Source organism: Balaenoptera physalus (genome assembly GCF_965194825.1).
Source record: "Balaenoptera physalus genome assembly, chromosome: 10".
Taxonomy (NCBI): Eukaryota; Metazoa; Chordata; class Mammalia; order Artiodactyla; family Balaenopteridae; genus Balaenoptera; species Balaenoptera physalus.
In genome coordinates, this window is record NC_138889.1 from 113,855,252 (window position 1) to 113,882,140 (window position 26,889).

The 26,889-nt window shown below is 57.0% G+C and overlaps 1 protein-coding gene across 10 annotated transcripts; it reads left to right on the forward strand.

The window, feature by feature from the left end:
- Positions 1–417: 417 nt before the first annotated feature.
- DEAF1 (DEAF1 transcription factor) lies at positions 418–26,850 on the forward strand. 10 transcript variants are annotated; one of them, XR_014268237.1, is made up of 14 exons: positions 421–838; positions 3,047–3,144; positions 4,554–4,683; positions 4,965–5,111; positions 5,651–5,790; positions 6,814–6,879; positions 10,434–10,560; positions 11,326–11,454; positions 11,816–11,944; positions 13,615–13,862; positions 16,997–17,171; positions 20,407–20,496; positions 21,531–23,643; positions 26,419–26,518. XR_014268237.1 is itself a non-coding variant. In XM_082478301.1 (13 exons), exons 1-13 carry the CDS (start codon positions 550–552, stop codon positions 26,574–26,576), a joined length of 1,926 nt encoding a protein of 641 aa, XP_082334427.1. In that variant the 5' UTR covers positions 423–549; the 3' UTR covers positions 26,577–26,850. The 10 variants fall into 10 exon arrangements, 5 of the variants coding, with proteins under 5 accessions (XP_082334428.1, XP_082334427.1, XP_082334430.1 ...); XR_014268239.1 differs by lacking the exon at positions 21,531–23,643 and adding an exon at positions 17,795–17,910 and having other exon boundaries at positions 422–838; positions 26,419–26,437; XR_014268240.1 differs by lacking the exon at positions 21,531–23,643 and adding an exon at positions 17,798–17,910 and having other exon boundaries at positions 422–838; positions 26,419–26,437.
- Positions 26,851–26,889: the final 39 nt, after the last annotated feature.

The following is a 26,889-nucleotide window of genomic DNA, read 5'->3' on the forward strand; positions in this document are numbered from 1 at the left end:
TTCGGCTCCGCTCGGCTCCTCCTCGGGCGGGCTCGGCTCCTGCGGGCGGCGGGTGCAGGCAGAGCCTGCAGCGCAAGGTTCTCTAGGCCGGGTCGCGCTGCGTCGGAGGCCGGCAGAGTCGGTCTCACAGTGGGGGACCCTGTTGTCTGGGGACCACGGCCGGCGCGGCCTTCTAGGCCCTGAGGAGGGCTAGCGCAGAGCCTCTCGGAAACCCTCGTGCGGCCTCGGACCAATTCGGACCGACTCGGCTCCGCACTTCGGACCACTTTGGCCCCACCTCGTTTCCGGACTCTAGGCCTCGGCTCGGCTCGACTCGACAAGGGCCTCTTCGTGCTGGTTCGGCCCCTGTTCGGGGAGCCCCGGCTCGGCTTGGCGGCCGGCTTCGGGCGGGCTCGGCTCAGCTCGGCTCGGTTCGGGCAGCCCTCCTCGGTCGAGCTCGGCCCGGCTCGGCCCGGCTCGGGCGGCCTCCTCGGGCAGCGCGCTTCGGGCTCCGTCCCGGCCTTCGGGCGGCCCCGGCCGGCGCCTTCGGGCGGGCTCGGCGGAGTCCGGATGGAGGACTCGGACTCGGCCGCCAAGCAGCTGGGCCTGGCCGAGGCGGCGGCGGTGGCGGCCGCGGCCGCTGTGGCGGCGGCGGCCGCGGCCGCGGCGGGAGGCGAGGCGGAGGAGCCGGTGCTCAGCAGGGACGAGGACTCGGAGGAGGACGGAGACTCGGAGGCGGAGCGTGAGACGCGGCGGGTGACGGCCGTGGCGGTGATGGCCGCCGAGCCCGGGCACATGGACATGGGCGCCGAGGCCCTGCCCGGCCCCGACGAGGCCGCCGCGGCCGCCGCCTTCGCAGGCAAGTGCCGCCCGCCCGCGGTTCCCGCGCACCTGTCCGCACCTGCCCCACACCTGCCCTGCGCGCCTGCCCCGCACACTCCTGCACGACCTGCCGGCACCTGCTCCGCGCGCACCTGCTCCTCACACTTGTCCTCCACGCGCAGCTGCCCTGCGCACGCCTGGCTGACTGGCACACGCATCCTCCCCCAGCACATGCCTCGCACCTACCTCGTGTGCCGTGTGGTCCCTGCACACCTGCCCCATGGGAGCATCCTGGCCCTGCCCTGCCGCATACTTGCTCCCTGAACTCCTTTCCTTCCTTTCAGTGCTCTGCACTACTTCCAGAACCTTCTCAGCACCTGCCTCTTGCCTTGCCTGTCCTCTCCTCCTCTGTCCTGGGTGCTGGTGACACAGGGGTCAGACACGGGTCCTGTCCTGGAGGAGCCCGGGGTTGGGTGCATCTGGTCACCCAGAATCCTGAGGGCCTGCTCAGCTGTGACCTTAGCCCTGAGGAGCAAGGCATCTCACTTAGCCTGGGAGGGCCCGCAGCCCTTGGGGACAGTGGCCCTGGAAGCCAGCACCGTGCTCCTCAGTCTCCCCTCTGGCCTGTACGCGTGGCCCCCATTTCCTTTACAGATCTTCCCTTCTGCGGGCACCACCGGGGCTGCTGGCCCACGCTTTTGTTCTTGTCGCACAGAACATTCTCATTTTCAAGGTTCATGAGCCACGCCCCAAAGCGCCCTTTAGAGGTTGTGTCTCCCCAGGGCACCGTCCGAAGGAGGGAGAGACTTTCCTAAGCGTTGTTCCCTCCCACTTGGGCTCCCGTGTGGCCGGCAGATCTGGGCACTGGAACCCCTGGGGAGCATCCTAAGGCTCTTCTCCCCTAGGGAGTTTCATGGGTTTCAGAACTGGACAGCGGCCTCCCCACACAGTGCTCCGGTTTTTCCGGCCCTGGAGGAGCTGGGTGGGGCCTGCAGCCCGTTCCCTCGCTGCCCCAGTGCCTGTGGTCTGTCCGGGATCCTCGCAAAAAGCAGGGAAAGAAGGCTTTGTGGACCTTAAAGGGTTCTACTTTCGTTGCTAAACTCTGGTTTAAAGTTGAGATTTTGGATGGTGAGGCTTTTCTTCAGGTTCGTGTTGTTTTTGCACGTGTTTTTCTGAGTGCAGAAAGGGAATGTGATGCTATTCCTGGCAACATTGGAGACGCGTATTGACATCAGGTGTTTCTTTCTTGCAGAGTTTTATCCTTGTGTTTTTCCAGTGTGTTAGAACTTGTTGGTTGTGAATTACCGAGGTCAGGTGATTCCCGGGTTTCTGTAACTCAGCAGGACACGTTGCCGGCTCGAGGCTGCCTCCCGGGCTGCTGGCGAGCTCTTTAGACCTGAGCGTGTGTTCAGACCCCCTGGCCCCGGGCTCCCTGGGACACGGTGGAGGAGACAGATGGGGAGCAGGTGTTTTTAGAGCAGTTTAGTGAGCTCGGGCTGATGGAATGTGCAGGACTCTGGGTCAGTTTGAGCACCTCCCCCAGGTCACAGGCGCTCTAGGCTTGGGACATTCCAGAAGGCAACGCCACCCCTGGTGGCTGGGGGAGCATCAAGGGAGGGCTGTCCAGGGCAGCCCGGCAGGAGTGGGCCATGGGCAGTGGGGGGAGCACGGGGGCGGCAGGGCGCGGCGGCGCCCCCGTGTACAGACGCTGCTGGGAGGGGCCGGGCTTAGAGTTGGGGGGCGCGTGGGGTGGGCACAGGCAGGTCTGCCGCTTTTCAGGAGGAAGAGGTCCGTGGCAGGTGGAGGTGAAGGAAGGGGAGGGAGGGATAGACGTGAGCCTTCCTGCGCTGACCTGCAGGAGAGGGGCCAGGAGGGTCCCCACCCGGAAGGGAGGGAACTCTAGGATTTTAGTGGCCTCTTTGGGGTATGGTTTTAACTAGAAGGGAGTGAGATGCCAGGGCAGAGCTGTGGCCGGCTCAGTGGGTGAGTGAGGGCGGGCGTGCCCCGTGGTCTTCACTGTGTGTGTGTGGCAGGCTCTGTGGGGAGGGAGAGGTGGCCTCTTGTCCTTGGAAGGACCAGGTCATTCAGACTGGTCTAGAAACGTTGGGCGGGCGTTTCGTGTACAGCGTGAGGTCTCCCACAGTAGTGCAGGTACCTGACCTGGATCCACCGTGGGCCGCCCCCCACCCCCGCCCTATCCCCGGTGGCCTCTGGCTGGGCCCTGAGTCAGGCTCCTGTGTTGCAGAGGTGACCACCGTGACAGTGGCCAACGTGGGCGCCTCGGCGGACAACGTCTTCACCACGTCAGTGGCGAACGCCGCCTCACTCTCGGGCCACGTGCTGGTAAGCCACCATGGGAGCGCTTCCAGCCCCAAGGGGGGTGGCCCATCCCCCAGAGACCCTGAGCCTGCCCTGTGCCCACTGCCCACTGCCCAGGGAGGGGAGGGAAGGGGAGATCGCACGGTTTCCTTGTAGCCTGGATCACACACCTGGGACGCTGTACACTTGAAAGCAAAGTGGTTGTTATTGAGATAGTGACGGACAGAAAACTCTTGCTGCTGAGTGTAAGGGCAGTAGGTTGGTGAAGGACTCAGGGGTGCAGATTTAAGAGTCTTGGTTTATCTCTTACGGCATCAGGGTGCCCACAAGCTGATAGCCAGGCAGTGACTTGGTGCCTCTAGCGGGTGTCCTGCCTGACAGCAGACTCTGTCACGTTCTCGTTTTCTAGGAGGGGCTGGAGCCAGAGGGTCGGGGAGTTAGGGGCGGCCCCGAGTCAGCGGGCTCTGAGGACAAGAAGACCCAGAAACTAGTGTGATCCTTCTGGAAACTGACAAGGAGAGGGGGTCTCAAGTATCTACATGTCCCACACGCCTTCATGAGAAAAATACTTTGTGGTTCTCGAATGAACACAAAGCATTGTTTTTCCGGTCGAGAGCTGTACGAATTCAGTGATTCAGACGCAAGCAGTGTAGACGCCCTTACTGAGGCATTGACCCTGCAGGTCTGTGAGAGCAGGCCAGGTGTGTGCATGTGCACGCCGGGTGGGGGGCCCGCAACCCCACGATAAACTTCTACTCACCTCCCCTGGTTTGAAGGCCACATTTTCAGATGTAAGAAAAGGTCTTTGTCTTAGTTTTATCCTCTCAGCGTGAAAGCATGAGAGTGTCCCAGGCCTTGGTGTGGACGGGGTGCGCCGGGGTCTCTAGTCCACTCCAGGGCTGTCTGAGTGAGGCCATGAGCATGCGCCTGGGGGCAGTTGGGGTGGGCTCAGCGCCCGCAGGGATAGGAAAGGGGCATCTGGCTGGCCCAGAGGAGGCAGGCGCAGTCACGGCAGCATCCAGCCCCAGTGGAGAGGCACGTAAGCAGCGTGGCTTGGGATGCCCCGTGTCTGGGTGGGCTCGGGCATGAGAAGGGGTCCTGCACTGGGCCTTGGCTGTGGTTATGAACTTGGCCTGTCGGAAACCCTCCCCTGAGGCCTGCAACCTCAGAGGCTGCCCAGGCAGACGGGAGGGCATTTCCTGTTCCAGGAACACATTCATCCCTTAACTTGGACAAGCCATGTGAGCATTCGCTCAGAGCCATGCAGACCTAGTGTCACCTCTTCTTGGCCTTGGCTCTGCATCTGAGAAGCTTGAGGCATGGTGGGCCCCCCGGTGGCGGTGTCAGCTGGAACCTCTCTGTAGGACCACATCCCAGCGTGCAGGTGTGTGGCAGCCGCTGTCACTTGAGACTACTGGTGTTCTTTCCTCCAGTCGGGCAGGACAGCCCTTCAGATCGGGGACAGTCTGAACACCGAGAAGGCCACGCTGATCGTCGTGCACACGGACGGGAGCATCGTGGAGACTGCCGGGCTGAAGGCACCCGCTGCCCCTCTCACCCCCGGTACTGCCCTCCTGCTCCAGGCCTCGGGGGCAAAACGCTCCGAGAGCTGGTGGAGTTTATCCTGGGGGTGAACTTTATCTTGTGGTGAATTTCAAATTTCAAATACTATTTAGTTTAAGTATAAAAAGTGGATTTTTTCAGGCAACAGAAGAGTTGCCCAGAGTTGCAGGGGGCGATGCAGCTGAGCTGGGGGAAGAACCTGTTAGAATCAAGCTGTCGTGCCTTTCTGTTATTCGGGGTGCGTTCGGGGTCTCATGTTCATGATGCTTTCTTTGCTCAAGGCCCTCAGTCTCCTCCAACTCCTCTGGCTCCCGGCCAAGAGAAAGGTGGAACTAAGTACAACTGGGACCCATCGGTGTACGACAGTGAGCTGCCTGTGCGCTGTCGGAACATCAGTGGCACCTTGTATAAGAGCAGGCTCGGCTCAGGTGGGCGCACGCGGGGTGGGCCCAGGTGGGCTCGCGTGGGGTGGGCCCAGGTGGGCACAGGGTGGGCCCAGGTGGGCACGCGTGGGGTGGGCCCAGGCTGCTGCTTATTTTGTTTCAAGGATCGCCTTCCTTTTGCATCCCCCACTGTAAGTTGGGGCCAAGGATGGCTGTAATGACGCATAAACTAGTTGAGCAAACGGGCAGGTTGAGGAATGGGGTGGCCCGTGTGGGGGCGGGGCTGGACCATGTTCCCTAAGGTCCTGGGTCAGCTGGGTGGCCCGTAGGCAGAAGGCTGTGCAAGTGGGAAGAGGTCACGAGCTCCATGTGGGATGTGGTGGAGTGTGCGGTGACCGTGGGCAGCAGGTCGGGGCTCAGGCATGCGGTGGGAAGCGCTGCCCGCAGATGTGGGCTCGCCGTGGGGCACCGAGGGAGCGGCTGAGAGCCGGCAGGCCCGGGACGCCTAGGGGGAGTGGGTGGGAGGGGAGATGGGCCTGGCCCAGTGTCAGCGGGAACTGCAGGGGGGGGCTTCGTCCTTTCAGGAGGCCGGGGGCGCTGCATTAAGCAGGGGGAGAACTGGTACAGCCCTACCGAGTTTGAAGCCATGGCAGGAAGGGCCAGCAGCAAAGACTGGAAGAGAAGCATCCGCTACGCGGGGCGGCCGCTGCAGTGCCTCATCCAGGTACCCAGGTGCCGCGCTTCCCCACCCTCCCTGCCCAGAGCCGCAAGCTGCAGGCCCGGCTCCTGGGGCGTCGGCCTCCCTGCCCAGAGCCGCAAGCTGCAGGCCTGGCTCCTGGGGCGTCGGCCGCAGGGCTTTCCAGGGCTCACAGGCTGGAGTCAGACAGATGGGATTCGAGTCCCCCGCTCACTTGCGGTGTGACCTGGGGCAAGTTACTTCACCTTTCCATCTGCTTCCTGATGTTCCAAATGGGATGTTGAGGGTGTTTGCTCCATACCTTGTTGTGAGCAGTGGATGAGGCAACGTAACAGCTTCCGTTTGAGTGCGTGTGACTTTTGTTTATTTATTAACAGGAGATAAACGGAAGTTTAATAACACGTATACACGGGAGAGACCGAGGAAAACTGAGTAACTCTGCCCGTGACTTTTTTTTTTTTTTAAATTTATTCATCTATTTATTTTTGGCTGTGTTGGGTCTCCGTTTCTGTGCGAGGGCTTTCTCTAGTTGCGGCGAGTGGGGGCCACTCTTCATCGCGGTGCGCGGGCCTCTCACTATCACGGCCTCTCTTGTGGAGCACAGGCTCCAGACGCGCAGGCTCAGTAGTTGTGGCTCACGGGCCTAGTTGCTCCGCGGCATGTGGGATCTTCCCAGACGAGGGCTCGAACCCGTGTCCCCTGCATTGGCAGGCAGATTCTCAACCACTGCGCCACCAGGGAAGCCCTGCCTGTGACTTTTTAAAAGACACCTGACTTCTCTCTCCTTGAGTTCATCCGTGAGAGGCGAGGGCTCCTCATTGCTGTTTCCGGTTTAGCTCTAGGACGTTGATAGAGAAGTCACGCCTACACTCCCTGGCAGGGGAGAGGTAGATGCTGCCCCCACCAGAGATGTGTACAAGAGAGAAGGTTCTGGAAATGGTGGGATTTTAGCTTCACAGGGGGATCGGGGTGAAACTGGTTGAGATCTGGGGCTGTTGACTCACTTCAGAGCCGACTTTCTCACATGTCGCGGTACTTTTTAAACTTCAGGACGGGATCCTAAACCCTCATGCCGCCTCCTGCACCTGTGCCGCCTGCTGTGATGACATGACCCTGGTGAGTGGGCCCCTGCTCCCCTCAGCTCCTCTCAGGGCTGCTTCCAGCTCAGCTTCTCCCTCAAATTCTGGTTTTTGAACATTACTCTGATGAGTGAGGCCTCAAGTGGGCCCCGGGGCTGCTCAAAGAACGTTAAGGGAAACTTTCTTAAATAATGGAAAGCTCCTATAATGTCACCGTCTTTTTTTTTTTATAAATCTATTCATTTATTTATTTTTGGCTGCGTTGGGTCTTTGTTGCTGCGCGCAGGCTTTCTCTAGTTGCGATGAGCGGGGGCTACTCTTCATTGCGGTGTGCAAGCTTCTCATGGCGGTGGCTTCTCGTGTTGCGGAGCATGGGCTCTAGGTACGCAGGCTTCAGTAGTTGTGGCTCGCAGGCTCTAGAGCGCAGGCTCAGTAGTTGTGGTGTAGGGGCTTAGTTGCTCTGCGGCATGTGGGATCTTCCCGGACCAGGGCTCGAACCCATGTCCCCTGCATTGGCAGGCGGATTCTTTAACCACTGTGCCACCGGGGAAGTCCCTATAATGTCATTGTCTTAACTGCACTTTTTTTTTGTGTGGTGACAAGTATATATGTGCTGTTTTATGTTTTTCATTTTTAACGTCACGTCGTAAAAAGTACTACAGTGAGCTGATTTATATAGAGAACTTTTAATGTCTTTTGAAGTATTTTCTTATCCTGAATTCTTAACTGTTAAAAAAAAAGGGATATTTGCATTAGTTTTAATGTATGTTGCTGTATAGCTTTCAAAGTATGATACTAATTTGTTATGTGTGAAGTACCAGTTTTGTTTCAATGTTCCTGTTGTTGAATATTATTTTTAAATGTCTTAAAATTAACTAAGAAGCTGCATGATGAGATTTCTTTTTTTAATTTTGATTACTCACCTGGTTAATTAGCAGCAGCTATGGAAGAAAACTTAATTGGAGAGATGTTGTTGAGTGGGAAAACCAAATATTCTAAAATTGTCTAGTTCGTGTGTAGATCACACATGAGTCTAGTAGAATGACCAGTACGATATTTGTGTGAGAATAAAATACTTTTAAAGTTTGCTTGGGAAGACTGGTAGGTGACATCCTTGGAGATCTTTCAGGGGTAAGAGGAGCAGAGTTGGGGGTCAGCCCCATCGGGAAGCATGGAGTACCTGGTAGGGTTGTTTAGGGTCACTCCAAACGCTGAAATCCTCAGGTGTCACCTGACGGCACATGTATGGAACGTGTGCACTGAAGCTAGAAACTGCCAGCAAGAGAACTCCGAGAAGATGTGGACCCGCGGGCTGGAGGCCTTGATGCAGTGCAGATGTCCTTCTCCCCACACTGGTCTGTGGGTTGAACACGGGTCTCTTCAGAGCCCCGGCAGGATCTTGTAGACATCAACAAGTTGATTCTAAGATTTGTATTGAAAGGCAGAGGAAAAGGGGTAGCAACACGGTTTTGAGGACGAAGACTGCAACGGGAGGAATCAAGCACTTGACTTTCAGACTTGCTGCATTGTTTCCGCGGTCAAGACCGTGTTTGGCGGGGGGGACCCATCGATCTAGGAGCAGACCCACCGTCCACACACGGACCTGCAGGTGTGGGGACAGACACTCCCAGGCGTAGGAGTGACCCTTGACCTAAACACCCCACTTCATATACACACGAATTCAAGATGGATCATACAACCAAATGTGTCCACAACTAAACTACAATTTGTAGAAGAAAATCTTTGTGATCTAGGGTTAGACCAGGGATTTCTTAGACATGGAACCAAAGGCACAATCCATGAAATGAAAACTCATAGGTCAGACTTCATCAAATTGAAACATTGTGGCTTCTGCTTCAGGAGTGGTGCTGTGCAGGGCTCCAGGGACCCACTCCCCCCCATCCCACGTTAAGTCGATACATAACCCTAACTGGTGAAAATGATAAAAAGCAACCACTTAAGGTCTCTGGAGATCGTCCTGGGGGCATACAACAAAAAAAGAAACATTTATCCAGGAAAATCTTGTGAGTCTGGCATTCGAGTCAGGCCCTGCTCCCTCCCTGCTTCCCTCCAGCTCAGCCTAGGGAAGCTCCATCGTCCTGGCCCCGCTTGCCCCTAGGGTGGAGGTCCACGCAGCCGCCGAGGCCAGCCGAGAAGACCAAGCAGCTCGGCGAGCAGGGCTGATGGCCTGAGTGCCGTTTCTGCCCTGCTCCAGGGCAGCCCGTGGGGAGCAGGCCGGCAGTGCAGGAGGGCAGCCAGCTAAACCTCGCACCGGGCCAGTGACCACAGGAGCCTCCTCAAAGGTTTGTCCTAAAAGCCACCCAGTCCAGGAGCCTCATGTGACTGGATCTGACAGTGGAGCAGTTTGCAAAGGGTACAGCAGTCGGCCGAGTCCAACAGCCGGTGCGGTGGCTTGGTCACTGCCGCCTGGAGGCCAGCAGGGCCACACTGGGGTGAGAGAGACTTTGTCCAGGACTGCGGCCAGGAAGCCCTGGAGGGAGGGGGAGTCATCCGCACAGCCACTCAGTACAGCACCTAAAATGTCCAGTTTCAACAGAAATCGTGAGACGTGTAAAGGGCCAGGGATGTGTGAGCCACGCAGAAGAAAAGCAGCAGGCGGCAGGCACTGCCCATCATGGGGGCAGCAGACGAGGCTTCCAAGCAGCCTCTGTGTCTTCGGGGCTGAAGGAAACACGTCCAAGGGTTGTCAGCACAGGTCTCAGTCTGCGGGGGCTGGGCAGGAGGCCAGGGCACTTCAGGAGCAGGCGTTGACTTTCTCACAGTTGTGGAGGCAGGCGGCCCAGGTCAAGGTGCTGGTTGGTGCCTGGCGGGGCTCCTCCTGGCTTGTAGGCTCTCGCTTACACCGTTGCTCCTACGAGGGCACTAATCCCCGCGGGTCAGGGCCCTGCCCTCAAGACCCCCGCTGCCTCTTTACTCCAGATACGGCCACCCTGAGGGGCAGGGCCTCACAGGAGGTCCTGAGGACAGAGTTCAGTCTAGAAGGTGACGGCAGCGTCTCATCGCGTGGAGGGAATCAGTAAAGGGGGGGCCACCGGGAGAGCCTGGGGGAGATTCTGGGGTTGGCGCGTAGGACGGAAGCTCGCTCGCGGGTCCACAGCAGCTTTGAACGGGCAGCAGGAAGGGCCCGCGAGCCCGCGGGGGTCTTGGGCGTGAGCTGGGAGGCTCCCCGGACCTTCACGTTTTCCTGCTGTTTCTGCTCCTTCCAGGTTCTCTCCTCCCGTGTGTCGGGGCCTCGGGGTCTGCGGGGCGCCCCCTGCTCCCCACGGGCCCTCTCCCTTCTCCTTCCTTGGTCCCCACTTGTTTTCTGTCTTCCGGGAATTCCTAAAAATTTGGTGTTGATACCCCTCTCCTGTTTGAGGCGCTCTTACCCACACGTTCTCTCCGAAAGTCCCTTGTCTGTTACTTTAAGCTGTTTGGGACCTAAAGGGAGCTAAGGGAGCTTCGCGCGGTTCCGTCTAATGGCCGCAGTCTGGGCACGTCTCCAGGCAGGTCGCCTCGGAGAACAGTCCCGGGTGGCTGGGTGGCGTTTCCACGCATCTCACTTTGCCTCCCGCGCCCCCCCCGCCACAGAGCGGGCCCGTCAGGCTCTTCGTCCCCTACAAGAGGCGCAAGAAGGAGAGCGAGCTGCCCGCCACGCCCGTCAAGAAGGACGCCCCCAAGAACATCACCCTGCTTCCCGCCGCAGCCGCCACCACCTGTGAGTCACGGTGAAGCAGCTGTCGTCGCGCGCCACGCCCTTAGCGTGTCCCGCTCACGCGTGCGGCCGAGGGGTCTGGGTCAGAAGCAGGCGCGGCTCCCGCTCACGGGGGCTCCCTGGCCTCTGCGGCCCCGGCCTGTCCTCGGCACGGGCTTCACCTCGCGACTGGAGGCCTGGGTCTCAGTCCGCGCAGCCCCTGGGCCCTCCCGGCCTCCCGCCCCGGGGCAGGCGCGGCGGGGGCACGTGTAGGGGGGGACGGGGGGGCGCCCGCTTCTGAGACCGCAAGGCGCGTGGGGCGGCTGGTGGCGGAGGGCTGTGGTGGCGGGAGAGGCCTGGGGGGCGCCCAGTCGCCAGGGGCACTCGGCAGCCCGACGACTTCTGCAGGTGAGGCGCCCCGTGTCCTTGGTGCTGGTCGGCAGGAGGAGACGGAGCCCCCAGAATGCTGGGGACACCGCTGCGTTTTCTCTTCAGCTTTGACGAAAATCGTTTTCTTAATTCAAACTACGAAGTCCTTCTTACGTTATTTTAAATTTTATTTCTTGCTTTCTGACGAGACAGTACATCCAGGTGCTCAGGACACACAGCAGGAGTTGCGTCTGGTGGGGGTGGGCGTCTCTGGTCCCCCCCAGGCACCGCGCCTGCAGAGGTGGCTGGTGGGCCGGCGGATGCTCCTTTGGCCCCCGCGCACCCTGCCCCGGCCCCGGGGTTTTCCTGCGTTGTGCCCGGTGGGCGCAGCACGCAGTGACAGCTCTCCTGCTTTTCCAGTCACCGTGACCCCCTCAGGACAGATCACTACCTCTGGCGCGCTGACCTTCGACCGGGCGTCCACCGTGGAGGCCACCGCGGTCATCTCGGAGAGTCCGGCCCAGGGCGACGTCTTCGCGGGAGCCACAGGCGAGTTGTCGCAGCGCCTGGCAACGCGGCCCCAGCGGGGTCACGGGCAGGAGCTGTGGGGACCCCCGCGGGCAGGGGCGGCGGGACCAGGACCTGAAAGGCTGAGGCTGCTCGCGGAGCCTAGACGGGCGCCGGGGGGCAGGAACGCCCCACGTGCACGCGTAATGCTCTGGTAGCCGCCTCAGGAAGGTGAAAGGGAACGGTGGAAACTGGCTTTTGTGCTGCGTTTTGTTTCACCCAGAACGTCCCAGATACTTTCCCTCTGACAGCTCACGTCCTCCACTTCCGCGGTTCAGGAGCTGCCCTGCGGGACGTGCAGCACAGCTGGGTCTCACGCCACCGTGTCTCTCTCCCCTGACAGTACAAGAGGCAGGCGTGCAGCCCCCATGCAGGGTCGGCCACCCGGAGCCCCACTACCCAGGGTATCAGGACAGCTGTCAGATCGCACCGTTCCCGGAGGCCGCGTTGCCAACGTCTCATCCCAAAATAGGTCAGTGTGGAAGACTTCTCCGCGAGTGGCCGTCCTGCGCAGATTCACCCTTCCGAAAGGCTTCCTGGGTGAAGTGGGGTGTGGGGCTTCGGGCCTGTGTGTGTAAAGCAGGTTCCACTGGAAGCTGCCGCCCGTTTCTGTGTGGGGTGAGGCTGCTCACATAGCGACCTGTGACCGGCAGAGCCTGAGCTGCGGCCAGGCTCTGACCAGGACGCCGTGCTTGGGGTACGTCCCGTGGGGACGCTCGTCCGGGCGGCCCCAGGTGAGAGGGGGTGTGCATGTCTGTGACTCGCCCCGCCTGAAGCTTAACGGGGACATCGCCCCGCGTGTGCGTTTTGAGCGATTTGTCACTGACGGCACGTTTTGGACACATTTCTATGTCAGGACGCTTCTTTACGGGGAGAATCGGTATCCCAGCTGGTGGACCTTTGTGTTTTTTACAGTTTCCGCCAGAGACAAGACAGTAAGATAGAAACTTGTCCCCGAGTTCTAGAAAACGCCCCTTCTCCTTCTCCTTTGCTTGTCTCACGCTGTCTCCTCTTGCTGTGACAGCCCTCCCACTCTTAAAGTTCGCCTCCGTTCTGCCTCTTCCCCACACCTTGCCTCAGACCCTGGCCCAGGCCCGGTGAGCCTCCTGGCCGGGCTGCGGCCCTCCTGACTGCGGGGTCTGGGCGGGGCCTGGATGGGGAGTGTCCGCCCCCTGTGGTCGGCTGTGCCCTGAGCAGGGCTGCGAGGCCTGGCCTACCCGTCCCCCGTCTGCTTACTTGTTTGTTTGCTTGTTTCAGCGTGGACGCGTGGCTTCCTGTTTCATTCAGGGCGTTGCAACCTGTTACTGGGATGATTTGTATTGGGATGGTCCCTGATTTGGCTGGCGGGGGCCCCGAGAGCGGCTGCTGCGTCCTCTGTCCACCCTGTCACGCTGCCCGTTTCCTTATGTCCGGCTCCAGGGCCCTGCCCTTGCGGGGGCGGGGGGCAGGGTTCACAGCAAGGTCTGGCCATGGCCGAGGGGGGCAGGCGTCGCTTGTCCGGCTCCTGAGCGCTGACCGTGTGTCTCCTGCAGCCCGTGTCCAGTGGCCTCTCGCTGGGGGCTGGAAACGGGCCTTGGTGGGGCTTTTACACCAAGGACTTGGCCGACGCTACAGTCAGGGGTTCTTCTCTGGGAGGATGTTAGACGTTCAGCAGCACAGCCTGGGTGTCTCTGCCCCCAGGCCCCCCGGGACAGGGGTGGGGAGCCCTCGCGCATCCGCGTGTGCGAGTCTCCATTTCCCGTCCAGAACAGCGTCCCTTTGAGGTTCCCTCCCGCCTCCATGACTTTCTTCTCCAGCTGAGGGGACCCTGTCTCCTGCATCCCTCATCAGCCCCCCCGGGGACCACAGACATCCCCAAAGGCTTTCTGTGTGAGCAGAAACGAAACCAGGAGGTTTTAGTTCTTCCGTCTGCTTTACTTTCTGTGGGATGTAACAGCCCCCGCCCCCACACTGGCTCTGCACAAGCTCCGTGGTCACCTCACCTGCAGCTGTTGTGTCGTCCATGGACGGGCGGCTTGAAGGGGGGGCCGTGGGTGTGATCTGTTCGCCACCCTACTTTCCCACATTCAATGGGCATGCGAAGGCACCTCGAAGCCAGGAGGTGGGTTAAGTTCTTGTTGTGTTTTGCTTTCCACACGCTAGTGTTGACATCCTTACCTGCCCTGGCGGTGCCGCCCTCCACCCCCACCAAAACCATGCCTCCCGCTGTGGTCAGTGGGCTGGAGATGTCGGAACCGCGGAGCTGGCTGTACCTGGAGGAGATGGTCAATTCCTTGCTCAACACCGCGCAGCAGCTGAAGACGTTGTTTGAACAGGCCAAGCAGGCCAGCTCCTACCGAGAAGCCGCCGCGGCCCAGGCCAGAGTCCAGGCGGATGCAGAGCGGAAAGAGGTACCATTTGCGCAGCGGGTCTGTGGCTGCCACCTGCAGAGCCCGCCCACCTTCCTGGGCAGGGGGACCCGGAGGCCCACATACAAGTGAAGCTTCTCTGATAGACAGGTGGCCACCATTACCTGTCGGGCATTTTTGTCCCTCACACACACCAGCCGTTGTTGTTGAGTGCCCGCCTGTTGTAGATGTCACTCACCCTGTCAGGCCGTCCTCCTCCCGGGGAAACGGGTCTCGTGTGTTATCAAATCTGGAGGAGCGTCCTCTGCTGTGTCTTTGGGGCAGAGGTCGGAGCAGGTGTGTGTCTTGCAGTCACCAGCCCCTCCAGGCACCCAGCTCTGTGCCCGCATCTTGGCCCCGCGGGGACTGGCTTCTCAGCCCCAGAGGCGCCGTCACGGGTATTTCACTGCCGACGAGGTCCCCGTGGTTCAGGAAGCCTTGCGCCCAGAGCGCTTCCTGCAGCACAGGGTCCCTCAGCCCTGTGGCGCCTCTTGGGATGCAGTCTTCCAGGTGACGCGGGGCAGGTGCCCAAGCCGAGAGGAGGTGTGTCCTCACTGCCCAGGGCTCATGCGGGGCCGGAGGAGGGCGGGCGGGGCTGCTCAGTGCCCACAGCCCTCTTGGGGGCGGCTGGAGGCTGGAGACCATACAGTGACGCGCCTTCAGTGTCACTCTGGTCTGTAGGGGAGTCAAATTGGTTTATTTCCACCAAATCTATATAAGAAAAAGAATTTCAGTTAGTACTACTTTTTATAGGTAAGGGGAAAGAAGAGCTTTTCAGGTGCAATTTTCCTTTTTTTTCTTTTTTCTTTTTTGGCCGCGCCACCCGGCTTGCTGGATCTTAAGTAGGGGGGCTTTCATCGCCAAGAGGCAGTGGATTGAGAGTCTACGTGCGTCTTTTATGGAGCTTCCTTTACTCTGCTGTGCCCCAGCCAGCCGCTCAGCATGGTCGCGTCTTCCTGCAGTTCACTGACCATCTTCATCATCGCTTCTTTAATACCTTGGCCGATCCTGACCTTCGGGTCAGCTCAGGATCTGCTTCTGTTCGCTCCTTTCCTCTTGACTGTGGAAGCTCTGTTCCTTCCTTCGAATTCCAGTCATTTTGATTGTTTTTTGGACCTTTTGGGTTATTCATGGCAGAAGCTCTGAATTCTGTTGGATTCTCTCTCTTCCCCTGAAAAGTGCTGGACTTGGTTCTCAGAAGCAGCTGAGCTCCTGGCTGGTCTCCTGAACTTTGTTGTGTGAGGGGGGGTCTGTCTCGGTTACCTCCGCCCGTCACATCTCTAGTCCTGGTCTGGGTGGGGGTGGGCATTGCTGCCCCCTCACGTGCGGGAATGCAGGCCCTTCTTGGGGGAGGGGGGACACCAAGGTCCCTGCTCAGCGCCGCCTTCTGGGCTGCTATTTCTGTTGGCTCAGCCCCGTGCTGGCTGCCTGGGGGCGGCAAGTGCCTGTGGCCATCTGTGGCAGCACACACCTGGTGGGCAGGGGAGGCCCTGAGGGAAAAGCTGCCCCGCCTGCCGGGGGCCTTCCCCCTCCCCCCTCCCCCTCGGGATTGGGTCCACCCCACCCCACCCCATTCCTGCCCCACCTGCGAGGACCTCCCCAACCCCAGGGTTGGATCCACCCCCCCCCCATTCCTGCCCCATTTGCCTGGGCCTTTCTCCCCGCCCCTCCCTGGGGTTCAGTACCCACCCACCCCCATTCCTGCTTGCTTTAGTTGCTTTCAAGCCTTCAGGTCATTGTGTCTTGTGCCCCGTGGTGACTGTCTGGGAGGGTCAGCCCTACAGGCTGCTCTGGTCACCAGAATGGCAACTGTTCCTTCATTCTTTTTGGTTTTGGAGGCTGCACATGCGGAGCAAAAGTGGTCTCTTGCTGCTTGGCAACCAATTTTTTAAAAATTTAATTTCTGCATATTTCATGTTTGTAAACATTTTACTAGTCCTGTTTTTAAAATACTTAATCGTATCTGGTTTTTGCAGTTATAACCAACGTCTTAATCACAAAATGCACTCATATGTTCACATGTTTCTGATCATATACTTCAGAAAAATCCCCAATATGCATAACGAAAGGGCATTTTTTTCTTCGTTGAAATATGGTTCACATACTGTGGAATTCACACCTTTAAGGTGCACAATCCAGTAGTTTATTCACAAACTTATACAGCCATCACCACCATCTGATCCCAGATCATTTCCCCTCCCAAAGAAGGCCTGGACCCGTTAGCCATCACTCCCTGCCACCCCCAGGCCCCAGCTGCACCAACCTGTTTTCTGTCTCTGTGGCTTTGCCGGTTCTGGATGTTTCTTGGAAACGGAATCACACAACATGTGGCCTTTTGTGTCGGCTTCTCTCGCCGAGCAGAGTGTCGTCAAGGCCCATCGGCGCTGTCGCCTGGGCCAGAGCGTCCTTCCTTTTTATGGCTTAACATTAGTCGTCATACCACGTGTTTCTTCACTCGACCATTGGTGGACATTTGGATTGTTTCTACTTTTTGGCTGTTGTGAACAATGCCCTGAACATTTTTGCACAGCTGTTTGTGTGGACGTGTGTTGTCACTTCTCTTGGGTGTGTACCTGGGAGCAGAGCCGCTGGGTCCCACGGTGGCTCAGGGTTCACTTTCTGAGGAGCCGCCAGACTGTTTGCCAGGGCGGCTGCCCGTCCTGCATCCACCACCGTGTGTGCCGTGTGCCGTGCCCACGGCCTCACCACCACCTGTCCCTGCTGAGCACGGCTGGGGGTGACCCTCACTTCCCCGGGGGGTTGGCGAGGATGCCCCCTTGCCGAGACTGTGGGAGTGGGGAGACCACTGTGTCCCCCCGGTCAGGCCGGCTGGACGGCGGGCGGCTTGGGCCTGGCGTGGCGCCGACAGCACAGAAAGCTGAAACTCATCCCAGCAGGGAAGTGCAACAGGGAAGCGGTTTAACTTTCAGTTTTACATTTTTCATTAATTTTTGTGGACCTTTCTTTCACCGAATAAAATTACAAGTAAATTAGACACATCTCTTCCCCTCTATGAAAATTCTCCAAAGACGGGTGGCATGAAAAAGACGGAGCGAGGCGTTTCCACCTGGTCGGTCCCGAGGTTACTTTCAGGGCACCGTGTTGAGTCAGCTGCGTGGGTTTTGTTTTTCACGTAGGAAAAGCCCACAGTCACGGCCAGGCTCACCCCACATTTAAGGGTCCAGAAGCTGAATTCCTGTTGTGCAGAACTTCCCCCTCGACCCACCGTGGGACACGTGCTGACGTGCGTGTCCGTCGGGTCAGCCAGGAGCGTCTGCCGCAGCTGGATCGCTGAGGTCCCCACCGTGAAAGGTTGGGCTTTGCATTTCATTTGTAATTTTATGAATTTTTAAGGAACAAATACAACGTGAAATCCTTTTATCCTTAAAATCCTGTTTGGCGGAAGGATGCTCAGCCTTTAGTGAGGGGCTTGAGCCCACTTCCCCCGCCAAGGCATCCGACACGTTCCCGCATCCTGAGCTTTGAAAATGGCTGGAGCTCTTACAGGTGTGCTTGTCCTCTCTCCGGAGCTATAGGTGTGACGTGTCCTCCAGTAGTTTTCCTGTAAGCTGATCGATCACATGGCGGGGGGAAGCTGGGCATCCGTCCTTTCCGGGTACCACCGGTGGGTGGACGCCAGTGTCCTTGCGTGTGTGCTGGTGTCGCGAGGCTCCTCGGGTGACCTGGTTAAGTTGCGTGCAGACGTGGGGTGGCCACCTTGCGCACCCGCTGTGTTCACCCTTCGTAACGGGCAGTGTGTCTGATCCCTGTGGCCCGTGATGACCACAGCGCCTGGACGCTGGGTTCTTGGGAACCGGACTCCTCAGAGAGCCTGTTCCCCAGGATCCTCTGGGGGCTTCAGGGGGCTCGGGGGGGCTGAGAGGCCCTGACTTGAGTCACGTGTGAGTGAGGGGACGCAAAACGTGTCCCTGAAGCAGGTGATGGCAGCGAGAAGCGGCCGGCGGGGCCTGGGGGACGATGAGCCAGGAGGCCAGGTGGGGGCACCGGTGGCTGTTGTGGAGAGGCTGCTGGGCACCCTGACGTCGCCAGGGTGAGACGGAGCCCCCCAGCTGGATGGTCGGGGGAGGGCCGCCCCGGAGAACTCTTCCGGAGGATCCTGTCCACAGCGTCCTCCTTAGAGCGCTGGGGCTTGGTGGGGAAGACCGGACGAGAGAGGCCTCGGGACCCCGAGGAGGAGGCTGGACCCTCCCTCCCCGGCTCCCTGTGAGGGCGCAGGTGCTCGCGGCCCAGGGAGGGAAGCAGGGCTGCCTGCTTGGACGTTTTATGTGGAATTTCTTGAAAAATCAAGTTTTAGCCCTGCTGAACTATTAAAGAGATTTTGCCAGTTTTAACCATGGGGCATTTGTGTTGTGTGTATATAGTTAGCTCAGCAGAGATTAAACAGGGCGGAAGACCAGATGCCCTTCCCGTCAAGGGCGCCGTGTCCAGCACAAGCCAGCCACGTGGCTGCAGGGCGCTGGGCCGCCTGCCACGGCCCCTGGCTGGGGGACCGCGCGCACTCTGGGCCCCATCCCTGTGCTCTGGCCTGAGTTCATGTCCCCCGGCTCCTTCTCAGGCCTTCGATGATCTTCCCAACTTCCTTTTCAAGAGGGAATTGTGGCCCGAAGAGTAGCAGCGGTGGGCGGTCTGGGCGGCACCTCTGGCTGCACCGCAGACACTATTCTCAGCGCCGGAAGAGAGCCGGTGCCCACGGGTCGGTCCAGTGACACCTCTTCCAGGCTGCAGACGTGCCTCCTGGCCTTGCCGGGGCGGGGGGCGGGGGGAGGTCTCTGGTTTCTCTCTTCTCATAAGCCCCCCGCCCCCCTCACAGACTCATCTCACTCCAGGGCCCCAGGGCCCAAGGCCCAGCATGCGCATTTGGGGCAGATCGGAGGTTTCCATCTGTGAAGTGATTTCCCCTTTTCCTCCCTTAGTCACCCTGGGTGGGGGTCCCCCTCCTGGACAGGGGTGATCTAGGAATATTTCCAGAATTCTTCTCCGCGGGGGATCTGTCTCTTGTACGTTTGTTTGTACCTTTGTTTGTATCAAGATGGGCTCATGGCACTTGTGTTACTTGTTTTGCTCATCCGGTTTGGCTTTGGCGGCTGGAGCTCTCAGTCGGCTCCCGCGTCCCTTACCTGCCCCTCAGAGCACCTCCCTCCTTTCTGGTGCTAGAAGACACTCCAGGCCCATCTTGGGGGTTCCCCGCCCCAGCCCTGGAATCGGCCGTTTCTCCAGGGAGCCTGGTTCCTTTATTGGAGAACGAATGCTCTTAAGAACCAAGATCTGGGCGCTCTCGGCTGGCAGCAGGGAAGCAGTGGGTCCTGACCGGTGTGTGCAGACACAGCCCGAGGGCTGTGCCCGTCCGTCTCCATCTGTACAGTAGCTGGCGTGTCTGACCCGGATCTCCTGCTCCCAGTTATCTTGGGTTAAGAAGTTATTCCCGAGGGGATGTGTTGGGAGCCTGGGGTCGGAAGTACTTGCCACGCAAGAGCGGCTCCCGCCCCACGAGGTCTAGTCACGACCCAGGCTTTTGGTGCAGTTAAGAGGTATTTACTGAGTGGTTGCTGTCTTCCGAGACCTGTGCTGGCGCCGGAGCACTGGCGTGGCAGGTCCAGGTGAGCGGGGCTTGCGCTTCCCTGAGGGCTTCCAAGCTGAGAGGCAGGAGGGTCCGTGGGGCCCCCGAGCCTCACGGGCAGCCGCACCTCTGCTCCCACTAACTGTGAGACCTTTGCTCTCCCTGGAGGAATTGCTGTGTGTGGTTACAGACTTCGTTTTTTTTCTGTAAGTATCTTGCTCTTTAAAGTAGCGACAGGGGACAGGCTAACTTAGTAGTCCCTCAGGGTCCCCGTAACGCGCGTGTTTCCGGAAGCGAGTGAGGCGGGTGTCGGGGCTTCAGGGTGGAGCGTGTCAGTCGGCGCTGGGCCGAGAAGGGAGCTGCAGGCCAGAACCGGAACCAAGAAGCGGTTCGCTGCTTTGCATGTACTCTCGGGAGTGGCGGTGGGGGGCGGCCAGCGGTGTTCTAAACGGGCTCTGGCGTGGCTCATGGGCGCGCAGGTCACACACGCACCCGCTGGCCGGGACCGGGGCCCGGCCTGCAGTCAGTGCAGCCAGGTGCGCCGGGCAGCGCGGGCCACGGCTGCACACACCAGCGCTGGTGGTGCCACTGGAGTCCCCCTCCCGGGCTGCTTAGAAGGAGCAGCTCCTTCACGTCCTGTGGGGAAGGCGCACAGAAGACCCGTCTTACGGAGCCGCGTGGCCGGGCTGGGGGCGCCTGGGCTGTGGGTGAGGGTCTGGCTGGGGGGCTGCAGGGCCTGACCGCTCAGGAGACGATCCTGACAGCTGAGAATCCAGGCCTTCCTCAGTCTGCTTTCCTGCACGTACTTGGTGGCAATGAAATCCCCTGGTATTTGGAGCAAGGTTGGCTCATCGGTGTGATCTGGAGCCCTGCTTCCCGCTCAGCAGGCGCTCACCCCGCGTCTGGGCAGCGGGGGGCGGGGACGCGGGTCAGTCTGTCCCCGCGACTGACGCCTGTGTCCTCTTGCAGCAGTTCTGTGTCAACTGCGGCCGGGAGGCCCTGAGCGAGTGCACCGGCTGCCACAAGGTCAACTACTGCTCTACCTTCTGCCAGCGCAAGGTAGGCGCCCCCTGCATCGCCTCTGCGCTGTCCCTGGGCTCCGGCAGAGCCCTGAGGCAGCCACGCAGGCCGTGGCCACGGCCATGGAGGCCGCTGCTCCCCCATGGCCTTGACCTTGTCGCGGTCAGTGCTCCCCAGCCCTGGACGCCTCGTCATAGATCCGGAGAGTCAGCGCGACTGTCCATGTAGGCATCTGATTCTGAGGAGATTAGAGAGCGTTCTGGAGTGGCAGTTGCTAGTTCAGGTTTTTATCACTCTTCTCACCCTTACTCAGAGTGAGGGGCCGAGCCGTTGACTGGGGCCTGTGGGGTTATCCTCTCCTCTTAGAAACTTTCCATGATTAAAAAAGGTAACTTGCTGGGTGGACAAATAGTAAAAAACCCCATCCCTGGTGCCTGTGACTTGGAGCTGCATCTGCGGACACAGCCTCTGCCGCGCAGGGGACCCTGTGCCTGGCGGCTTCCCAAAGCGCCCCATCCTCAGATGTCCTCGGGTGGGAGGTGGGCAGGAATGACGCCCAAGACCAGGGTGTGTGGGACATGACACCTTCCTCCCCTGCGTCTCAGGGCTTCCCGGGGGGCTGCAGGGCTCAGCACAGCGCGGAAAGCGTGTCCAAGGGCTCCCAGCTATGCTCCTGAGCCCTGGCCCGTTCCCGGGGCGGGAGACTTGGGAAGGAGACCCGCAGGTCTGCTTTCCCTGGTGTCACCTATGGCTCGTGTGCTGAGGAGAGGGCCCGCATGCCTGCTGCGCTCGGGGACGCTGGGAGGAGCCCAGGCAGCCAGGAGGAGCCGGCGGGGTGGACGGGCTCCTGCCAGCTCGTGATCCGAGAGGGCGGCTGATCGGTGACTCTTCCCTGACTTTGAACCATCAGAGGAAGATTCGTGGGTTTATTTCTTGATGGAGTCGTTTTAGCCAGATAACATTTTGTCTAAATGCAAGCTGCAGTCTTGGAACCTCTCTTGGTGGATTGGGCAGTTATATTTCAGGTATAACCTTGTTGACAGAGACTCCATTTCTTCTGCTGATTGTGTTAGGTTTGTGCTCCTGTGACACGCTGCCCTGATAAAGGCATAGGCTTTGGTTTTATTGGGTTGGCCACAAAGTTCCTTCGGTTTTGAAGTAAAAAGAAAAGACACATTTTTCATTTTTCCCAACAACTTTATTGAACAACGTATTCACCGTTTTGTTCTACTACCTTCTGCCATTTTTCAGCCAACTTCATAATTCCATCTTCCTAAAATGTTTATCTTTTTGAGCAAAGAACTGTTCCAGGTGCCTTTTACAGTCTTCCAGGGAATTGAAATTTTTTCCATTAAGAGAATTTTGTAAAGACCAAAATCAATGGAAATCCGAAGGGGCAATGTGTGGTGAATACGGCGGATGAATCAGAACTTCCCAGCCACGCTGTAACAGTGTTTGCCTGGTCATCAAAGAAACACGCCGTCTTGCGTTATGCTGATGGAAGATTATGCGTTTCCTGTTGACTCATTCCGGACGCTTTTTGTCGAGTGCTGCTTTCAGTTGGTCTAATTGGGAGCAGTGCTTGTTGGAATTAATCGTTTGGTTTTCTGGAAGGAGCTCATAATAGAGAACTCCCTTCCACTCCCACCCGATACACAACATCACCTTCTTTGGATGGAAGACCTGCCTTTAGTGTGGTTGGTGGTGGCTCATTTCGCTTGCCCCACGATCTCTTCCGTTCCACATTATCGTACAGTATCCACTTTTCATTGCCCGTCACAATTTGTTTTAAAAATGGAACGTTACCATTACGTTTAAGTAGAGAATCGCATGCAGAAATACGGTCAAGAAGGTTTTTTTCGCTTAACTTATGTGGAACCCAGACATCAAAGCGATGAACAGAACCAAGCTGATGCAAATGATTTTCAAGGCTTGATTTGGATATTTTGAGTATGGCGGCTACCTCCCGCGTGGTATAACGTTGATTGTTCTCAATTAATGTCTCGATTTGATTGTTATCAACTTCAGCTGGTCTACCTGACCGTGGAACATCGTCCAGCGAGAAATCTCCAGCACGAAACTTCACAGACCACTTTTGACACGTTTGATCAGTTACAGCACCTTCTCCATACACTGCACAAGTCTTTTTTGGGGGGGTTTCAGCTGCATTTTTACCTTTCTCGAAATAGGAAAGCATAATATGCGGAAAATGTTGCTTTTTTTCCTTCAGTATTAAAATGGCTACACAAAAATTCACCAATTTTGATAACCTTTTTTTAAATGCATGCTGATATGACAGCTGTCACAATACAGTCTAACAAAATTGTTTTGAATGAAGTTAAAGACAGTTAAGCCCTACTAGAGCCATCTTATGGAAAAAAACAAACGCTTTGGCCAACCCAATATTTACAAAAATCAATGTACAGTGAAGTTCAAAAACCGTAGTTTTCACGTGGGATCCATCATGAACACTCGGTAGGACCTGAAAACCCTGAGCCATAGGCTCCCTGTAGTAAATGGTGGCGCCGACACCGCAGCTTCTGGGCCCGCCCACTGTGCTCCCCAGAATTCTGTGTGCCCCCCAAAGACCTGGAAAGGTAGTTAATGTTACTCACCTTCTTACAAGTTGGACAAGGGCCATGAATTGTTTTGGCTTTTACGTGCAGACTTTATGTTCTTTCCAAATCCCATGTGAGGTGTGTGTGTGTATGTGTTACATCTTCATCGAGGTAGAATTTACGTACCATAAAATCCACTAATTTTAAGGGTACGATTCAGTGGTTTTTAGTAAGTTTGCATTTGTGCAAACATGACAGTTCGGTTTTAGAACTTTCCATCGCCCCAAAAGCCCCCTCGGGCCCGCACCCCAGCCACTGGCAACCACGAATCTCTTTCTCTGTAGATTTTTGCCTCTTCTGGACATTTCACGTAGCAGGAGTCGTATAACACGCGGTCGCCCGCATCTGGCTTCCTCTGACCAGCGTGTTTCCGAGGTTCGTCCACGTGGAGGCTGAGTTGCATCCACGGTGTGGCTGGACCTCGTCTTGTCCTCCAGTCCTCAGCCCGCGGACATCGGAGTGGTTCCCGCCACGTGACTGTCGTGAACACTCACGAGCCAGCTCCAGGGTGGAGACAGCTTTTTGTTTGTCTTGGCTACATGCGTACATGGATTTGTTGAGTCATATGGTAAACTTGTGTTTAACTTTAGTAAGAAACTTCCCAACTTTTCCGAGGTGACTGCACCCCCTCCAGCGGCGGGTCCACCCACGTCCACAGCGCTTGCTCTTGCTTTCCGGTCGTAGCCCTGCTGCCGAGTGTGAAGCGACATCAGTGCGTTTAGTCTGCATCTCCCTGATGTCTAAAGATGTCGAGCATCGTTGTGTGTGCTTATTGGGCGTTGTATATCTTTTGGGGGGAAATGTCTATTCAAATCTTTTGCCCGTTTTTAAATGGGATCGTTTCTCTTCTTATCGAGTGTGGAGATGTCTGTGTATATTCTGGTTACAAGTCCTTTATCAGATATGTGATTTCCAAGTATTTTCCCCCAGTCTGTGACTTGCCTCTTTATTTCTTAATAGTGTCATTTGAAGGGCAAAAGTTTTTTTAGTTTTGATGAAGTCCAGTTTACTTTTTAAAAATGTTTATTATCTATTATTTTTTATTTTTGGCCGTGCCATAAGGCTTATGGGATCTTAGTTCCCAACCGGGGATCAAACCTGGGCCCCCTGCAGTGGAAGCATGGAGTCCTAACCACTAGGGAAGTCCCAAGAAGTCCAGTTTATTAAAAAAACATTTTTAATGGAGATCACGCTCTTGGTGTCATATCTCAGAACTTTTGCCTGACTCAAGGTTAGGAAAATCTCCTATTTTCTTCTAAAACATTTATAATTTTAGCTCTTTTTTTTTTTTTCTTCGGCCGCATAGCGTAGCTTGCAGGATCTCAGTTCACCAACCAGGGATTGAACCTCGGCCATGGCAATGAAAGTGCCGGGTCCTAACCGCTGGACCACCAGGGAGCTCCCTTTAAGCTCTTATTTTTAGATTTATGACCCAACTTGAGTTAATTTTTATGTATGGTGTGAAACACTGTGGAATTGAGCCCAGCACACATGAAGTTTTGCATACTGTGTAGACTTACAGAGTCAGGTAATCTAGTCAGGTAATTTACAAATTAAAAATTTATTTTTTTGAGTCTAAAACTAGCAGGTGCTGGAGAGGGTGTGGAGAAAAGGGAACCCTCTTACACTGTTGGTGGGAATGTAAATTGGTGCAGCCACTATGGAGAGCAGTATGGAGGTTCCTTACTAAACTAAAAAATAGAGTTGCCATTTGATCCAACAATCCCACTCCTGGGCATTTATCCAGAGAAAACTAATTCGAAAAGACACATGCACCCCAGTGTTCATAGCAGCACTGTTTACAATTGGCAAGACATGGAAGCAACCTAAATGTCCATCAACAGAGGAATGGATAAAGAAGATGTGGTACATACATACAATGGAATACTACTCGGCCATAACAAAGAATGAAAGAATGCCATTTGCAGCAACATGGATGGACCTAGAGATTAGCATTCTGAGTGAAGTAAGTCAGAAAGAGAAAGACAAATACCATATATCACTTATATGTAGAATCTAAAAATATGACACAAATGAAATTATTTACAAAACAGAAACAGACTCACAGACATAGAGAACAGACTTGTGGTTGCCAAGAGGGAGCGGGGTAGGGGAGGGATGGATTGGGATTAGCAGATGCAAACTATTATACACAGGATGGATAAACAACAAGCCCCTAATGTATAGCATGGGGAACTATATTCAGTATCCTGTGAAACCATGATGGAAAATGATGTGAAAAAGAAAAAATATATGTATATAACCGAATCACTTTGCTGTACAGCAGAAATTAACACAACACTGTAAATCAACTAAACTTCAATAAAAAATAAATTTAAAAAATTTATTCTTTTGATATACAGGCAGACCTCGTTTTATTGCACTTCTCAGATGTTGCGTTTTTACAGATTAAAGGTGTGCGGCAATCCTGCCTTGTCAGGTGGTGGTTAGCATTTTTAGGAATAGAGTGTCTTTGAATTAGGTTCGTACAGTCACACACTTAATAGACTACAGTGTAGTGTAAACGTGATCTGTATAAGCCCCGGGAAACCTGAAATCTTGTGTGACTCGCTTTATTGCTACATTCGCTTTATTCTGGAACTGAACCCGCAATGTCTCCGAGGTATGCCTGTAATGATTTGAAATTTTACTTTTTTATTATAAAAATAAGGCAACACTTGTAGAAAATTCGGAAGACATAGGACAGCATGAAGATAGGCAGCTGGAACCCTGCCCTCCGGGGGTCACCGCTGGTCTCTGTTCTTCCGAGTGTGTGTGATGTTCATTCAAGTCTTGTCGTGGCTCACCAAACCCTAACCTCTCCGTGCGTCTTGGGGTCCGTGTCTCCACTAACCACGCCCCGTCGGGCCCCCAGAGCGAGCCCTGCTCCAGGCCAAGTTCGGCTCCATTTCCCGCCTGTGAACGGGCGACGGCAGCTCCCGTCCTGACGGGGGGCGCTGGGGGGGCGGGTGGACGTCCTGCCCGACCTCCCTGGGGGCCACGGCCTCCCAGCCCCTCTGTGGACATGTGGCTGGCTCCCGCTCGGTGTTTTCACTTCTGCGATGATAAGTAACATGGTGGGCAGCAACATCAGAGACAAGTATTCCTCTGCAGGTGTGAGTGTCTTTGTTTAGGTCCCAGGGAGGCAGCAGCAGGATCAGAGCGTGGACGTGGCTCAAGGGTCATCCCGGGTATTTGCCTTTGGAGTGGCTCCCTAAACAGCAGGGTGGGCGAGGCTGGGAGCCCCCTGCCCCGGAGGGCTGGCTGCTCAGCGCGTGCGGACCCACTCGCGGGCACGGCCTCTCACTCGGAACCGTAACACGGCGTCTGTCCTTCCTTTCAGGACTGGAAGGACCACCAGCACGTGTGTGGCCGGTCGGCGGCCGTCACCACGCAGGGGGACGACGTCCACGTCGCCGAGGCTGTGATCGAGAAGGTCACCGTGTGAGCGCCCGTGGGGCCTCTGTGGCCAGGAAGGACCCTCGAGGACGGGGGCGCTGAGGACGAGGAGGAACTTGCTGGCCAAGTTATGAGTGGACGTCACGTGAGCGGCGCCCTTGGCGGTGCGCTCCTGCCGCCAAGCCCCGAAGCGGGGCGGGGGGCGCGGGCCTCTCCGGGGCGGCCGGTGGACGCGGCCTGGGCCCTCGATGCCTGCTCACGGTGCTTTTTTTATCCCTTGGATCATGAGCGTCCGGTCTTCCCTACGGGTGTGTCGTGTTCTGTAACACGCGTGTACATACATGTGTCTGTCAGTAAAGTTGGCGCCCCTGCCCCACGCGGACTGGTGACTCCAAGCTCCGACCGCCCCGAGGCC

Excerpts from the sequence above, each read along its gene's own strand:
- DEAF1 (XM_082478301.1), top strand. The coding sequence starts at position 550 with ATGGAGGACTCGGACTCGGCCGCCAAGCAGCTGGGCCTGGCCGAGGCG. Across the intron at positions 5,791-6,813 it reads CGCTGCAGTGCCTCATCCAG|GACGGGATCCTAAACCCTCA; the intron begins GTACCCAGGTGC and ends TTTAAACTTCAG. Across the intron at positions 6,880-10,433 it reads GCTGTGATGACATGACCCTG|AGCGGGCCCGTCAGGCTCTT; the intron begins GTGAGTGGGCCC and ends CCCCCGCCACAG.